General features: G+C 34.1%; 1 protein-coding gene across 6 annotated transcripts in view; it reads left to right on the plus strand.

The window, feature by feature from the left end:
* The window catches only part of RYR2 (ryanodine receptor 2), a 342,228-nt gene that overhangs the window by 172,774 nt on the left and 150,821 nt on the right, over window positions 1-18,633 (plus strand). For all 6 annotated transcript variants that reach the window (XM_048936711.1, XM_048936713.1, XM_048936712.1 and 3 more), the window contains 7 exons: window positions 3,969-4,087; window positions 4,494-4,627; window positions 6,175-6,416; window positions 9,724-9,916; window positions 11,490-11,706; window positions 12,458-12,562; window positions 17,935-18,038. In XM_048936711.1, coding sequence (XP_048792668.1) covers window positions 3,969-4,087; window positions 4,494-4,627; window positions 6,175-6,416; window positions 9,724-9,916; window positions 11,490-11,706; window positions 12,458-12,562; window positions 17,935-18,038 — 1,114 coding nt within the window. The remainder of the gene's footprint in view (window positions 1-3,968; window positions 4,088-4,493; window positions 4,628-6,174; window positions 6,417-9,723; window positions 9,917-11,489; window positions 11,707-12,457; window positions 12,563-17,934; window positions 18,039-18,633) is intronic.

Below are 18,633 nucleotides of genomic sequence, written 5' to 3' on the forward strand. Positions count from 1 at the left end.
TAATAGCACATGGAAAATATATTAAATCCACAGCAGTAGATTTGGATAATGTTCCATATTTACTGTTTGCTATGCTTTAAATTTTCATTGTCTGCTTTTCTGTCTCTGTAGATTTTATATATTCTTCTTTGTTTTGCATAACGTTTTGTTTCCTTCCCCTCTTCTCTGCAGTCACCCAATTGGAGCTATTTCTGAATTGCAGACTAAGAAATATTCTCAAATTGCAATTATGACTTCTTTGTGTTCTATACAATATATGTTACTGTTTGTTGGAAGATGATTGTTTTGGAGTCTTTTAAATATTATTTTATACAATTATGTTACAGTAATTTCAAAACAGGAAGGTTTGTGGGCAAGATAGTTTAAACAGCAGTGAGAATAATATAATAACCACTTTTCTGTTTGCATATTTGTAACTTTTTGCTGTCATCTATTTGTTTTAGTGCTCTATGTTTTGTGAGTAAGAAGGAAGATAATAATCTTTCTTTGAATAATAATTCTTAGTTGATGACTGCAACTGGGAGAGTTATCCTTAAATCAGAGCTCATTGTGGCCAAAGAATTTGACTTGTGCCTTCATTATTTTAGCATTTCACATTGACAGTAAAAGTGTGATGGTATGCAGTCATCTCTTATCTATTGTTTGCACTCCATTCTCAATTAGCCCCTCTCCAAATTCAGTTCTGCTAAGCTGGATCTTCCAGAGCCGCTTTCTAAGTGAATGCATCTACAGATTTTGGAATTCCTAATTTTTAGGATATCTTATATATGTGGATGATGGAAAAAGAAGATGGGATACAGTTCCAGTATAAAATATGAAAATCATAACAATACGAAATGCATTAGAGCAACCTAAAATGCTGTATTACATGGTTACTATTATATTAAAAAAAAAAAGCAACAGAAAACAAAAAACAGAACTGTCACAAGGTTAAAATCAGTTTAGACAATTAAAACGTAAATATTTATGATGCTACAGTGAAGTACGAGATGAATTCTGTAACCTGAAATCTGTTTGTTCTGTAAGACATTGAAGGCTTAGCATCTAATGAATCTAATAATATCATGTGAAAAATTTTTCTTTGAACTAAAAATGCTAGGAAAACAAAATAAAGGCATTAAATATATAAACAGTAACTGAGTTGATTGTACAAATTAGACTGGAAATTGATTAAGTTCATGATCTTCACTGAAGCAAAAGTAAGAAAACTAAGGTTTGTCTAAGTATAAACGTGCCTGAGAGCAGACTATGTCAGAATTGAGGTATGACAGGTGCTAAGTGAAAAATGCAATGCAAGTTCTTCAGCTGTCTCTTTCAGTGTATAAATTAAGATTAGTCTTTCCTTATGAAATGTATTTCAGATGGGATTAACTAGTCCTATTAAAATTTCAAAGGGATTAAAGCCTACATGAAGAATCATAAGGAAGGCTGGTTATTCAGTGTCCTAATTCAAAGATTTTAGGAAGCGCGTTATCAGTTTATGAGTAGTTTTTAGGCATACTTTTTACTCTAGTATTCTATAGCATGAAATTAGAGAAGTCCTGAAAGATATTCTGCTTTTCAAGTTAATCATTAAGAAAAAAATTTTCAACCATCTTCATCATGACATTTGTATGTTTTTGTGATACATATTTTATTCAAACACTTTCTGCTTAACTTCCTTGAGCAACTTCAAAGAAATCAAAGCAGGTCCAGCTGTCTTTAATATAGACAAATCTAAAAGTGGATCAGTCCAAACCAACATTGTATGTTTATATGCATTCTTTTTTCCTGAATACAGAATGTTGCCCTTCAAACCTAGTGTGTTTGATAGTTAGCACTCAACCACCACAGAAGCTGAAAAAGATGCTGTGGCAGCATCTTTTTGCTGCCAAATTTATCAAATCAATCAATTTATCTGATTGATAGCATTCATTTTTTTCTCTTGAATGTTTACACTTTTGAAGTATTTTTACTTTCATTTGTTGAAAAGATGTATACTAGAAAACAAAAAATATTTTATTTTAAAACAGAATCATGATTATGAATCTACCTGCACAACCTGAGAAGAATGTAGCTACCACACTGACTTTATGTGGTATTGATTCATAATGGATTACTGATTTTATTCTTAGAAGTGCATTTCAATGCCACAGTGAGAGATAGGAAACCTTAAGATAACACATTTTAATCCATTTGTTTCCATGCATTCCCAGGTTACTGTGGCATTTGATAAAACTGTTAATCACATTATAGTTTACCTCCCTAGTTTGAGGATTTTAAGCTCAAGGATTTTAAGCTCCTTGAGGGAAGATTGGATATCATGAGGAAATTCTTCAGAGAGAGTGGTGAGGTGCTGGAACAGGCTGCCTGGAGAAGTTGTGGATGTCCCATCCCTGGAGCTGTTCAATAGCAGGTTGGATGCGGTCTTGAGCAACTTGGTCTGGTACCAGATCTGGCAAGGGTGTTGGAACTTGATGATCCTTGGGGTCCCTTCCAACCCATGCCATTTTATGATTCTTTTGAAACACTTTTCTTCTGTAGGTAGTTTTAATGTTTTGAGGTGACCCCTGCCTATGTAGCTGGCACTGGGTGGATCATAGTCCTGAACGCTGCATTTATTGTGTCCACTGACAAAGTCTCACCTTTCAATTTTTTGCTTTCTTTTTTTCATTTTAACCTGAATTTTGAGTACAGAGGACACGCATGTGGATGACCCACAATTTTGAAATCCTGAAATTTTATAGAATCATAGAATTGTTAGAGTTGGAAGGGTCCTCTGAAGGCCATCTAGTTCAACTCCCCTGCAAGGAACAGGGACACCCACTCTAGATCAGGTTGCCCAGGGTCTTACCCTGTCTAGACTTAAAAGTGTCCAGGGACAGAGCATCAACCACATTGCTGGGCAACCTGTCCCAGTGCTTCACCATGCTCACTGTAAGAGATTTTTTCTCTTCTATCTAATCTAAATCTGCCCTCTTTGAGCTTGAAAATATTTCCCCCTTGTTTTATTCCCACAGACCCTGCTAAAGTCTCTCCCCTTCTTTCCTGTAGCTCCCTTTTAGATATCAAAAGGCTGCTCTCAAGTCACCTCAGACAGTTCTCCAGTCTGAATGGCCCCAGGTCTCTCAGCTTGTCCTCATAGGAAATCCCTCACTGACTTTCTTTATTGTGAAAATTGATAATAATGAACGTACTTAATACTTGTCTTTGCCAAATGTGGTAGCTCCCAAAGCAAGTGATGACTCGATCCAGCAGATGTGGGAACCTATTCTACATCCCCATGTCTGGGAACCTATAAAAATGCAATGATTCTTAATGGCAAGGACTGCTGCTACCTTGATATTAGAATTCCACTTAATTGGGAGGCCACTTGTGATTTAGTCATTTTTGCTTGCACGTCTTATTTTCAGGTTAGTCTCTATTTATTCCACTGTTTCAAGAACACCACTGTGGGCTTCCAGCTTAACTGTTACATACACAAAGAAAATGATACAGAGTGGGCCAGCGTACTGGGAATTTATCTCTTTTTTTGAAATTGAGGATATAATTCTGTTAATGATTCAAATGGTTTTCCAAGGGAAGAAGCGGAAAACTGTAAATATGGAGAACATATTTTATGTATAGAATATATATATGTGCAGTGTTAATTCTTCACCTTTTGGGGCCATTGAAAAGCAGTTCTTTACATTTTGAATTTTTGAGCATTGATTATCACGTATTTATTAGTAAAGTTTTCAATTAATTTAAAGTTTTTTCTCCTGTCCTTTCTGACTTTTACTATGCTCACTAATTTTGAGAAATCCAGAAGGATAATACCAATCTTGTTTTTGATTTTATCTATTGTTTACAGGACTTTCTGAAATTAACAAATTTTACTGGCCAAATATTGGAAAGTAGTATTTGCAGTTATAATATTATGTGTACTTTGAATTATAATTTCTACCCCTCCACATACTCCCCTCTCCCCCCCCTTTTTTTTTTTCCAGGAATACTAGAAGTTTTACACTGTGTATTGGTGGAAAGCCCTGAAGCTCTAAACATTATTAAGGAAGGACATATTAAATCAATCATCTGTCTTTTGGACAAACATGGAAGAAACCATAAGGTATGCATTGAGAGGGACATATGTAGTTAAATATTCGTGAACAAATAAACCACATTGCTCTGTACAGATGTCAGATTTCAAATACTTTAAAACAGCATTCATAGTTAGGAATTAAACTTTTCCTATAAGCAGTTTGAAGCTGCAAAGGTGGAGATGTTATTTGGGTCTTAATGAAAGCACTGACACTAACTCAGTTTCAAAGGAAGCAGGAAGAAAATAACAATATTATTAAAAGAATTTCAGAATTGTTTTAAGGATATAAAGTTCATCAACACAGTAATTTTATTCTACATGTCTTCCACTAATACAGTACAGAGCACTATATTGCCAGGAGTAACTCAGAGTGATTATGATCTCTTTAGCATGAAAAATTACTCAAGATGAAAACGAATTTATTTTTTTCCAGGTTTTGGATGTCTTATGTTCTCTCTGTGTATGTCATGGAGTGGCTGTGCGGTCCAATCAACATCTCATCTGTGATAATCTCCTGCCAGGAAGAGATCTGCTCTTACAGACCCGCCTTGTCAACCATGTGAGCAGGTAAAAATAAAGTCTTGTAGGCATGAACAAATCAGAATGAAACTTGTAGTTGAAAAAGACAAAAATATCCACTGCAGAAAAAATGTTTTACATCCAGAACTTTTAGTAAGATATTTTACTCTCATTAGGATTTTGAATACTCTACTGAATTTTTGTTATAATCAAAATATGAATAACAGTGTTGATGCAGGATAAATTTGCTCTGAACTATCTCCAATATGTGAAATTATGGAGTCCCTTGAAAAGATGATTGTCTAGCTATCTAGCTATACTTTCATAGTACCACTGTTTTGTGGTTGCCTTCTTCTACTAAAGTTGGTAAAAAACAAGAATCTAGCATCAAACACCTTTGCCAGTGTCTTAAAATAATCTTATTGATTTTGTGAGGGCTCTCTACCTCCTTCCCCATGGAAGACTTATGAAAGTTACTTTCCAGCATATGTTAACAACTACTTGGAATGTAAAGTCTTTAACCAGTAAAGTCATACTTATAGAGTAAATGTTTATCCAGAGATTGAACTTACACTGAGGCAGAAGAATCTGGCCACAAGTGAAGATTCATGTGGTCTTCCTCTGTCTCAAACTTATATCTATTTGGAAAGTCTGCCATTAAGTTAGAAAATTGAAACATGGAAATATTAATTATAATTTGTAGGAATTATATTTTGTAGGATTTATTAGATGCTGAGAAAAGCTAAAAAAAATTCAACAGTTGCATATTACAAGGAGACTATTTCAGGTAAAAATAAATCCATATGTGAAGATGAAATGAACATTTTCTAGCTGACCCATTCACTTACATTTTTCTTACCTGTATGTGAACTTACCCCCTCCTCTCAATCCAGTACATCCAATAACGCACCAACATGGAAAGATTGGATAGTGGGAACAGTTCCATGTCAGCAGTAACTTTGAGCAATTGATAAGTAGTAGATAATTAAGACTTGTGTTAAAAATGCATTAGAAGAAATTTTAAAGGTATGAGAACTGATTGAGCTTTTGAGATGACTTGGAAAAGGGGAGGTGGAGCTCTCTCTCAAATGTAGCTGTAGAAAAAATTTCTGTACTTAATGCAGTTTTTTGCTGTTAACTGTGAATGTGTCATGAATCAGAATATGGATATTCTTGCAGTGGTAAGAAAAAACAATTATTTTTCAAAGATAAGAAAGACCAATTAAATGTTGAGAACGTTTAGAGAGAATGAAACTCACTTGCCTTGCATCACAAATAATTGCCAAAGAGGTCTCTAAGACACTGCTGTTTGACAAACTATTTGAAGGTACTGCAAAATTTTAGTTGCTAATCACTATTAAATAATAAATTAGATGTTTATGTTGATTAAACTGTGGACTCTGGACTAAGTATTATAAAAACTGATACTAAAAAAGAAAAAAAAAAAAAAAAAAGGAGACAAAAGCAGACTTGATTTTACTACTGTTATTTTAAACAAACACAATGAGTCCTAAATTTGAGTTGAAAAGTCTACATTATTGCATTTTGTTCTTGAGGCGGGGTTTTAATGTCCACGTTTATACTTTCTGTTTTAGCATGCGACCTAATATTTTCTTGGGAATTAGTGAAGGCTCTGCCCAGTACAGAAAATGGTACTATGAACTTATGGTGGACCATCTAGAGCCTTTTGTGACTGCAGAATCAACTCACCTACGAGTAGGCTGGGCTTCAACAGAGGGCTACTCACCTTATCCAGGGGGAGGAGCAGAATGGGGAGGAAATGGTGTTGGTGATGACTTGTATTCTTATGGCTTTGATGGTCTGCATCTGTGGTCAGGTACTTTTTCCTTCTTTTTTCTTTTTTCTCTTTTGTTTAATGCTTATGTTATACAAGGATCTTAAGCTTGGAACTTAATACCTGCTTGGAACAGTGTGTGTTTCTCAGCAGTGAATCAAATGTTTCTGTTGACACTGGAAATATATGAAAAGAGTATCACACCACAATATGCTTTAAGTTGGTTATATCTTGGAAAAATAATATTTTTTACAAAGTAACACAGAATAATTATTTAAGTTTCAGCATGAGAATTTTGGTAGTGGTAGCTCTTGGGTTTTATTTAAAACTTCAAATGTACAAAAAATAATTCTATCAATCAGAAGTCTAAGTTTTTAATTCCACTATGATAGTGGGAGAACAGCCTGAGAGTTTTAATCCATACAAATCTTTCTTTTACCAAGATACATTTTAAATTGGTAGTTGTATAAAAGGGGATTCAAAAACTTATTGAACAGTTTTCTACTACAGTTTCATCTTGTTGAGGAAAAAATATTTTCCCATATATATTTTGCGATTATTGAACCATACAACTGGAAACTGGCAAGGCTCATTGAACTGGCAATTTGTGCCACTGTGAAAATTTGAAGATCCTTAACAGATGAGAGAGACATTTTAAAGAGTCAGCTCTATGTATGATTTGAGTCTTTGAAGATTTGAGGCACTGTGGCTTGATGCTTGGAAAAGACGACAGTTTTACACTTCAAAAGAATTTTACATCAAAAATAACAAAAGAATGTATTATTAAGTAATATATCCAGTAAAGTGTCTTCTTGGGAATGTAGCTGCCACTTTTGCTCTCATGTATAATGAAAATTGCTTTGGAACACTGTTGCATAATTAATGATGTCAGAAAAGACATGTCATAATTGAGTTTACCAGATAGAATCTTATTAAAGAAGAATCAGAAAACTATGAGCCAACCCAACTGGCTCATGTTACATTCACTTTTGAGGAGGAAACAAAAGGTTACTTAATATCAAAATGATTTTTCTACTCAATGGTAAACTCTTAATTAGAAATATCACAGATTAAATAAATGATTATTTCTGGTTCTCTGTTCCATAATCCATCCCAGTCAAAAAATTCAGCCCACCTTATAAACACACGTTTTATATATTCATCTCTGTTGTGAATTTGGCTTGATTTGAAAATATTTCCACCTTTCTTGATATTTTCTAAAGGAAATGTAACACGTACATCTGAAACTTAGGACTTTAGGTAGTTGATTGCAAAAAATCATGGCTTTTCTTCTTCCTCCACAATCCCAGGCTGTATCTTGGTGAGTCTGAAACATTCTGATAATCCTTGGAAGATTTAGGCATTAATGAATAGCAACAACAACTCTCTGAGCATCTGTTCTGGATAGGCCTTTTTCAGAGTCATATTTATTTAATTTATGTTTGTTTCTTTAGTCAAAGATACAAAGATGTGGAACTCATAGAATTTTATTATGCCTAATACTTGAAAAGGTGCTTAGACAATTTTGTCTGACTGTATATAAAGTCAAATAAATTTATATGTTTATTTTGTCACTCAGTCTTTCACTGAACCCAATACCTTATATTTGGCTAAATTCTAATATCTAAAAAGGCATCTGGTCTCAAGTTGAACAGCTTAAGGAAATAAAGTATTTACTCTTTTCACTAATAGTTCTTTTAGTATTTAGTTATTCTTACCATAAAAAAATAATTTTCTTTGCTTTGGAATTTGAAAACTAGCATTTGATGTTGTGATGTTTTTATCTGCTATTCTCTACAGCGATCTGTGAGTTTTTGGATGTAGAACTGGCAGAAGATAGTTCCTTTGTGAGACAGTTCTTACACTGTGACTTTTACATTGTTCAGCAATGTTCTGTGTAAATTTCTCAGTTTGAGGTATCTTCCAGGTTTCCCAGCCCTTGTTCACAGGACAGATTACTTTTAAAGCAAATGAACAAAGGCGTAGAGGGAAGGGATATAATCTTGTAAGGGATAGATGAAAGTAGCATGAGTACGTGAAAATATTTTTCTTCCTTAACTATACTGCTGACTGAATGAAATCATGAAAACTATGGACAGCTGCCTGTATGAGTGGGAACTGATTTTCCTAGAAATTCAGAGCCAGGCTTAATAGATTTATGCTGAAATTAAATGCATGGGATGTTCAACAGGATGCTTATAAGTTCTGTTGTTTTGGGGAAGACTTAGCAGATAGGCATGATTCTGGGAACCAATCCTCCCAGAAACCCATTTCCTGAGGGACCCAGCAGAATAGGAGGTGCTGTTTCTACACCTACTGAAAAGTCTTCTAGGATCAGAAAGAGAATATGTTGGACCATTTTTTTGTGTTCAGCTAAAAATGCCTATCTTTAGGCATTTAGGTATTTTAGGTTTTAGGTTAGTCTTTTATGTTTACAAATAGCGGGGAACACAGTTAAAAACTCAGTGGTGTGTTCTCACTATCCATTGTTGTTTATCTCATTCAGACATTGCTTAACTTGTCTTTGGAAAGCATGTCTAGAGCTATTTTAATACAACTTCAATGGTTTTTTTTGTTGTTGTTGTGGATGGTAGTAAATTTCAGAAATGGTGATTTCTAATTTCTGCGTTCTTCTCTAGTTTATTTCTCCTAGGAAGCAGGTGTACTTATGTAAATGTAATTTGATGCAAGATAAAATGATCATTTAGAATTAATACTATACATATTAGAGAAAAATACACATTGGTGAATTTTGAATGCTTCAAAATTGGCGTTATCTTTGATATATGCTGGAAAAATGCTGTTTCAGGGTTTGATTATGAATCTTTGTGGTATCATCTTAAACAGATTTGCAAAAGTACTGTGGTCTGGCTTGTAATAGCAAAAAATAACTCGCGTTTCTTAAATAATTTCAAGTAAAATGTTATTCTTTATATTGAATAATATATTCTTTAGCTAAGTGTGCTAGATTTCATGTTACGCAATATTTGTTTTGCAGTTTGCACTTATATTGCTTGTAGGTAATGAAATTTAGATTTTGTTTTTATTGTTTGTATCAATATTTTCACTTACATTAACTATTATTTAGTTTTAATCTCTTATGATTAAAATAGCTTCATGCTTTTGCAGATGCCTTTGTATGCTTTTCTTCATCATATTGCAAGCTTAAAATTCAGATCTTAAAATCAGATGTTATCAGATGTCACAAATATCAAATTTACACAAATATGTAAATATCTGTGAATTAACACGTGCTCTCTATTGCTTTCTTTTTCTTATTTCTAGTCTGCTGTGAACACCTATATAATTCTCAGAAGCTTTTCTAAATGTATCTCCTTTATATTTATAGGCTGTGTAGCTCGAACAGTAAATTCTCCAAACCAACATCTGTTAAGAACTGAAGATGTTATTAGTTGTTGTTTGGATCTGAGTGCCCCCAGCATCTCTTTTCGTATAAATGGACAGCCAGTTCAAGGAATGTTTGAGAATTTCAATATAGATGGCCTTTTCTTCCCAGTTGTCAGCTTCTCTGCAGGAATAAAGTTAGTATCAAGTCTGTTTTTTCCTGGGATTCTTGTTTTCATTAGATGTTAATATACAAAATTATTTCCCTGGTTGTCTTCACTCTCATTTCCCTTTCTGACATCTGCTTCTTTGGCACAGCTCCAATTCTTAGCTATTGAAACTACAAAGGAATCCTGAAGAGATGGTGCATCTGTTGTTTTTCATCACTTGAATAAGTTTATTCAAGTGGATTGCAAATAGGACTCAAAGTTTTATCTTCACTACAATGCCCATAGGTAGATATTAACTTTATGAATAGCTCCCTTAAACCTATATGGGAAGATAAAAAATGATCTTCGATATTAAAAATGTTTGCCCTGAGGCAATTGTTAGAAGCAAGTATACTATTAGCACTGACCTTAAGAAATGTTGGTATGCTTTCTTTTCAACAGAATGGACTAACAGAAATTCAGTCAATCCATACTCTGATTGTTGTTCTGATTTGCTGTAAAATTTCAAGTCCCACTTGAGGTGCTGAATTTCTACTTTCATTTTTTCAGTAGTTTGAGACAGTAGTATTAGAAAAGATTGCATGAAGTTCCAGCAGGAGACCTGACTTGAGCAGAACTGATGAAAGTTGAGGGTGAAAGTTGGTTTCTGCTGGAAAGAAAGCAATGCTTTGTTAGAGATCATTCAGAAACTGTGGTGAACAGTATAGAAGCAAAGAACTAGCATCTCATTCCAGATGCAAAGTACACTTCTTTAGTCTTTGCCATGCATAATACAGTTATGGATGATAAGGTAGTAAAATTATAGAAGTAAATGCCATGAAATGCAAAACTGTGCACCTGCATGCTTTACCTCCCTAATAAAAAGAACATTTGACAGATACTATTCAGATGCTTTGTCTGCTTTTGGAAAATGTTTAGATCTGTACTAATAATGGTTTTAGAAAACACATAGCAAATGTAAAAGAGGACACATGATTCTGTTGCAAGGCTGGGGTTTCTGGTTTTTTTGCTTTTGATTTCTTCTGGTTGGAAATGTACATGATTTCATTCACTAAATTTTTCAATCACAAAAAAAAAAAAAAAAAAAGAATGAATTTGTTCATAATAAAAAGAAAAGTCAAATTTGTAATGAGTAAAGAATTCTTCCTCCTGAGTTTCTACTAAAATGACAGGTGCATGTTTTAGTGAAGAAAATAGGGGTGTTGTATTGCATGCTAAGCATTTCCTTTTCTGTGTGAGAAAAGGAAAAGTCATGTTTTGCTAGATTTCCAGGCTCATTTCTCAAATTGTAGGGAATTGAGAATTCCCACTGGAGAAACTTGAGTGGTTGCTGATTGATTGCTGTAGGTTGTAATCTCAGCCTCACTTAGAATGCTTTTATTGAAATGAAAATGAACCAAAATGAAGAAAAATATTTAGTTTTCCTCACATTTTTTGCACTTGCTACTCCAACACTACTGGAGTGTGAACACAAACAGTGCAAATAAGCTTTTATTTTTTTATTTTTTCCCAGTAGCACTCTGTAGTTGTGAAGTTGACAAACTGACGAGGTTTGACACCAGAAGTGTTCCAATTATCTAAATTAACTCTGCTTTTACAGGGTACGCTTCTTGCTTGGAGGTCGTCATGGAGAATTCAAGTTCCTTCCTCCACCTGGATATGCCCCTTGCTTTGAAGCTGTTCTACCAAAAGAGAAACTGAAAGTGGAGCATAGCCGAGAATACAAGCAGGATCGAAGCTATACGAGAGATCTTCTGGGTCCCACTCTCAATCTGTCACAAGCAGCTTTCACCCCAGTTCCTGTAGATACTAGCCAGGTATTGATACTAAAAGATCGCACTTTGTTTCCCAAACACAGATATTATAGATCTATGTTATTTCTCATTGGACTGAATTTAAATGTCTCAATTTTTTTTTTTTCCTCAGAATTTGTTTGATGCATTACACAGCTAGAAATTGAAAAATGGAAAAAAGTCAAAGGTTCTGTGAAGTTCTTGTAGTACTCAAATATATTTTCAGTTCACAGACACTGCAATGAAGACTGTTTTATCTTTAATATTAGAGTATGTAAAAAAAGAGTATTTTAATTTCGTGCTTTGTCATTTGCCACTGTCCTGTCACTAGAAATTTTTATAACAGCTTAATTAAAATTACTGAAGGTTTTGATTTAAGACCCAACTTCAATCCTCTTGCTTTGCTGTCCTTGTAGGTTACTGAGAGTGGCATTAAACTCACTGTACTCAGGAAACGGCTCTGAAGTTGTATTTCTAAGTTTTTCTCGTAGTTGTTCTTAAATTTGACCGGAGTTCTTGGTAATAGAATTTTTGGACAAGATCAAATTTTTGTGAACATGTTTTAACATGTTTAGGAACCTGTCCCTGAAACAAAGGAAATTGCTCCTGTATTGCCAATATGTGCTAAATACAAGATTCTGCGTGTGTCCTTGTGGTTATTGTTAATTACAAATAGGGTAACACTGTGATCATTTATAGAACTTTGTATTTAGGGTCTCTTTTTTTTTTTTTTTTTACTTCTTTGTAATAACATCTTTTTCTTTTCTCTCTTTAGATTGTTTTGCCTCCCCACTTGGAAAGAATTAGAGAAAAGTTAGCAGAGAACATCCATGAACTTTGGGTTATGAATAAGATTGAACTGGGCTGGCAGTATGGACCAGTACGTACCTTCTTTATTAATTTTCTGTTAATTATGTGATATTGCTTAGCAAATCAGTTTCAGTGTGCTAATGGGACTGATTTATTTTTATTATCTTTCCAAGGTTATTAAGATTTTAGACCCTTTCCACTGCAAGACAGTAGGAAAATCAACAGCAGTTGTATAACCAAATTTGTATATTGTAGAATAAAAATTCTGAGGTTAAAGTTGTTTGCTGCTCACATTTTCTACCAGTCTAATGGCACAGAAAGCATATAGTAGGTTTTACACTTTATTTTTGGTCTTGGGCAAGACATTTAGTTGTCTGGTAGTGTAAGTCAATAAAAACCATGATTCTTGGTTCTCTTTGCACGAACAGTCTGACATCTTTCAAAAGTTCCAAACATAATATATTCATGAAAAATAAATATTTTGTATTTTCTGAGGGTGGGAAATGCCATTAAATGTACTTCTTCCCACCCATGTCTCCTACTTTTCAGGCTAATACGTGCATTAAACTCTTTTCATGGAGTATGACTAAGCAATTTCTGTGACTTCTGGCTTTGTTGCAAAATGCAATCCAGTTTTTTTTTTTTTTAATCAATTATAAAAATATATTTTAAAAAAATCTGTAGGTTAGCTATTTGGATTCCAGATGTTATTGCTTGTGAAGTATTGCTGTGGAGAACATAAAATCATCCAGTAAAGGCTAGATATGTGCAAGTACAGAAACAGTATAGTATTTTGCTTAAATATATACATTGGTCATCTTATATGGCTGGGCATAGGTATTGTATTTGGTGTAGCATGCTGAAATACTTTAAAAGATTTGATTAATAGAGATTTGTTGATTTTGTTTGTTTGTTTGCCTTCCCCACCACATCAAACAAACAACATCAAAAGTTAATGTGACAAAGTGTACTCATTGTGGGATAGTCACATCAGCTGTGAAATAAATTGCAAATACTTTGTGTTCCAATACTTACCATCAAAGATCTGACTGTAATTTTGAATGCTATTTTCACTTAGTTATATAAATAATATTGAGTCAAGCAACGATAAATGTAATTACGTGCAGTATGAAACAGGGTGCTGAAACTTTTAAGATATTCTGCTTGCTTTCCCTGGCTTTACTGTTCTGCAGTTCAATGTATTCAACTGGGAATGTAACAAAATATATGCTAATTGTCTCCTGGAGACTGACTCCTTAATCATTTTGGTTTTTCACATGTGTTTTTATCAGTTTAAGCACTGTAGCTAACTTTGGTTACCTGAGTTGATGCATTACAGTTACTGAGTACTGAGGCAAGGTATTTTAGGCAAGGTATACACTAGGCTAGGTAATTCTATTAATATTGGAAATCAGAATAAAAATGAGATCCAATATTGAAATTAGCTACGCTAATTTAGAACTAAAGTGGTTCTCCTAATTGGAGACTATTCTTAGACTTTTTATTGATGTAGATTAATGTAGGTCTTGGAAGAAATTTGTAAGTAACATTTTTAGTGTCTGCTAAAGGAAGCTTGTTTTGTTTGCTAAATGTTTTGAACAAGTTGCTTGACAGTTTAATTGCTTGTATTGCCTGTCCAAAGAACATTAATTTCATCAAGTACAGAAAAATATCCCATTGAGATTGTAAATATTTTTCAAATGAAAGCATAAACAGCTGTCTGCTGTTCAATTTGATAATTACTGTGTGCTTAGATGAAAATGAAAAAATGTGTTAGTAGTGTTAGAAAGGAGTGTGACTTGTTTTTTTTATAAGATTAAATGAACTTGAATGAATAGTAATGTCTAATTCAGATATTGTTATTAAAAACGTAAAACTGAAAAATAGAATATGATAAATAGAAAATAAATTTCAATTATGAATGATCAATCTTCATGTTCACTCTGTGGATACTCATGTTTAATTAAAGTGTAGAACTTGATATTACAGAGACTTTATCAACAAGGTAAGGTTTGAAGATGACAACATTTTGGTTTCCTGCTCTAACGTATAGCGTTTGTGTGTCAATATTATAATTTTTTTTTTTTTTTTTTTTTTTTTTTTTTTTTTAGGTATTATGACAGATATTTTAGGTATTGCACAGATAGCAGTTTTATTTTCAGGATGCTCTAATGTTTTTTCCTTCTAAGACATTTACAGTTAAAAAAAAAAAAAAAGTAAAAAAAAAAAAAACAACAAAAAACAAATGCAATATGCAAAGCAAGTGATGTGTTTGTGTGATATATTAATTCCTTGAAAGGCAGAATTTATATGCCAGTTTATGTGCTATTGACTTTTTTAAACATAAAATCGGATTCTGTAGGTGAATAATAGATCAGGCAAAATTATTGAGAACAAGTTATACCTAGTTTGATGGTACAGTTTCATTGAGAAATCCAGCAGTTGAAATAATTGAAAACCCATTCTGTATTCACTGATTTGGAAAAAAAAAAAAAAGGTTTTATAATTTTAACATCCTATTTACCAGCAGAATTATAATTGATCAAGAATTATCAACAATGGTATTTTTGCAATAACTTTCATTTTACAACTATAAAGATTAATATAAATGGTGAACTTATGGTCCTTGAAATTTTGAGGGCTTCTCTAAAAGTAACGCCTCCTATTTTATGAAGTTGACCTACAGCATCAGAGGTGGATGTTGGTGGTATGGCAGTAGAGGTTGAACCCTTCCCACCAATATTACATTAAATTTTGTTGCCATGTGATAGATGGCAGCAGAGGCGCAGTCTGACAAAATGGTGTCTGGCATGGGACAGCATATGAAATAAAGGTGTGAAATTGAATTCCTGTGTGTGGAAAAAACTGCATGCACTGACATTCATCAGCACTTGCTGAATGTTCACGGAGACCAAAGAGTGGATGTGAACACGGTGAAGCTATGAGTGGTGCATTTCAGCAGTGGCAACAGTGATGTGAAAGATGAGCCACTTTCTGGACAGCTATATACAGCTGTCACACCACGTAATGAAACAGGTCTTGATCAGCTCATCTGCATTAATATTTTGTAAAATAGTGTTTTTCAGTTGAGAATTTAGTTGAGAATAGTGTTATTATGCTCTTTGTAGTTGTTGTAGATTCAGTGGAAATGAATAGAAGGCATTATTTTGGAGCAATCTAAACATCGTTTTAAATAGATTGTGTGCTGAAATGCTGTCAGTGGCACTCCATGTCCTTTGTTTTCTGTGCAGAGTGTACGCCATTCAAACCCCAGTATTATTCACCAGAGTACAGAAAACATATTGAATAAAAAATTAGAACTCAAATAGTGAAAGTGGATATAATTATATTTATACTATGAATACCTACAGAAATATCGCATAACTACATTATTTTAATATGTTAAAACCATTTTCATGGCAAAAAATATATTTCCACTCTTTATTAAGTACTATGAGGATCTGCTCTGTGGCAGTAGCTCGTTATTATAGCTTGAAGCCGTGGAACTGCTGCTGACCTAGTTGTCTGTGAAGTACAGACAGTCTGATAATATGGTGTTCTAGTTTCTGTTTGCTGAGTGTTCGATTTTCTTGTCTGCTTGTACAACAGAGGTGCCCGTGACTACATACTTCTGTAATAGTTCTGAAGCTGCTTAAGAAGTGTGATTGCAGGAGCAAATCAAATTACTATTTCTAATTACAGAACAAAGAGATAAATGTAGTTGAGGACTGCAGCACGTTCTCAAAGACTAGCTTTGGTGTGTTACTTTCACGCTGCTCAAAGGAATAAATGCTGAGCCTTCTGCTTCTTAAGTACCAACTTTGTCTCAAGCTGGATAACTGGAATAATAGCCGCTATTGGAAAGGGTGTGAAATGACCACTACCATTGGAAAGGGTGTGAAATTGAGAAGTCTGGCAACATTGGAAAAGAACATATATTTTTAAACTCCATAAAAATGGAAGATGCTTATTTCTGTGATGATTTTCTGTGTCTTCAACAAGGATACTCCAAGAGTACAGTTAACTGCATGTGGAACAAGATAGCAGTAGATATTGCCAGTTGTTACAGAAGCACAGGACTGCATGAATAGGCTTACCTCTCCTCAAGATCTGTTAAACTAAAAATTGTTTTTGAGAGCTAAAGGAGTCACAAAAGCATTTCTGTAGGGTTGTGATGTCCTCTCCTGTGTTGAACTTTTCTTCACGGCATACCATGCTATGGGTAGAACTCTTGAGGTGTTCCCCAGCCTGCACCTGGTGAAGTGAAACAGGTTAACTTTTGGTATCTTGTTGGCTGACTTTCTCTGTTGAAAGCTGCAGAGGCCATACCATCTCTGTAGTGCAGCTGTCATTTGTTGAGTGAATAAAAACACCACATATTCTGGCTGTCAGGGAGAAGGCATGCTTGGATTTATCTCCTCAGATCTGTTTCTGAAACCTTACAAAAAACTAACTTGCCAACTAGTGACTGCCTTATATTTAGTTCGTTATTTCTAAAGTGTGTTGTGTTTTAGTTTCAAATCTGTAAATTTGTAGATTAATTGAACTGAAGCTCTAAAAACAAGTGGCAATGGAAAAAAATTACAACCTTCATCCTGAATCGTAACTTTATTACCAACATTTTCATTGAAATCAGTTAATATTTGCAACTAGTATATTTTTAATCAAGCCTTCTTGTAAGACATAGTCCTAGTACATTTTGTTGGCTGAACTCTCATGGGTTGAAGATGCAGGTGTGAGAGGAGTAGAATGCTCAACTATCTCAACCTTTGAGGTTGCTTTTCCCAATTATGAACAATATTGGGCTAAAACTGTGTATAGGAAGTGCTGGTTAAAAATATTTTTGATCAGATTTTGAGTTGATAAAAATATGGGTTTTTCTAAATTACGGTGACTGCTGTTAATGCAGTAAAAGAAAATTAGTGTTCCAGTCATTTGTGACTGCTCAGTTGTTGAATTCTTGTTGTATACCACTGGACATAACTTTGACAATATAAACATTCAGTGAAGAAAAAGATAGGCTAGATTTATCCTTAATTCTGTAATCTTTACATTCATAGGCTAATCAGCATTTACACAAATTCAATATATAATTTTTCAAACAGTTTGCTTCAAATATTTATGACTGTATGTCAAAACACAAGCTCTATCCTTGAACTTTACATATTTGATATGAACTATCATGATAACGATATGTGCAAATCAGCATGTATTCCACTTGAGATCTGCAAATCTGAAGTTTATCTGAAATTTAATTGCAAATGCTGCCTTACCTTAACAGAATGACTGTACTCTGAGAGTACAGATTTCCTGTTTTTTTTTTAAATGCTACTCAGTTTGAGTAATGCTGACAAAATCAGCCTTAAGTACTTAGTATTTTGAACTGTTTTGAAATTTCAGCAAGTTTTAAAGATATATTAATTTTTTTTACTGTCTTTTCAGGTTAGAGATGACAACAAAAGACAGCACCCATGCTTAGTGGAGTTCTCAAAATTGCCGGAGCAGGAAAGAAATTATAACTTACAAATGTCTCTTGAAACACTAAAGTAAGTTGCTCAAGCTTCTGAAGCCTACAGTAAGCTTTCATCAGACCTATGGAGTTGCAGTTTCCAAGATTATAATTTGACACATTTCCTACTGAGTGATGTATTCAAGCTGCGTACCGACCTGCACTTTTTCCATCGAAGATTTTCATAAATGGTTAAATTATTGTGTTAATGGTGTTTCTGAAATGGCAACTCTGACAGTTTTTGTCTAGTTTGGAGGAAAGAGAACTAAATTTAAGCTTTGAGAAAAACATTTACATCTTGTTTGGTTTACTTCAATTTAGTCTAATTAGTTTTAATTTTCTGAGTTGATGAAGCCTACTTTGATGATTGCATTGGGATTATGTGGCAAGGTTTTGGTAGCAGGGAGGACTGAAGAGATGGTCTGTGTGAGAAGAGCCCAAAAGCTGCCCCATGTGGCTCCAAAACAGATCTGCCCCTGACCAGAGTTGAGCCTGTAAAAGCATGAGAGAATATGAGAGAAACAGCTCTTCATACACCAAGGCAACTGCTGCAGGAGTTGCTCCAGGCACTGAGCAGAAGTTCCCTGCAGCCCAGCATAAGCCTATGGAGGATGAATCTGTCCCTCTGCAGC

Source organism: Lagopus muta, chromosome 2, assembly GCF_023343835.1.
Source record: "Lagopus muta isolate bLagMut1 chromosome 2, bLagMut1 primary, whole genome shotgun sequence".
NCBI classification, from domain to species: domain Eukaryota; kingdom Metazoa; phylum Chordata; class Aves; order Galliformes; family Phasianidae; genus Lagopus; species Lagopus muta.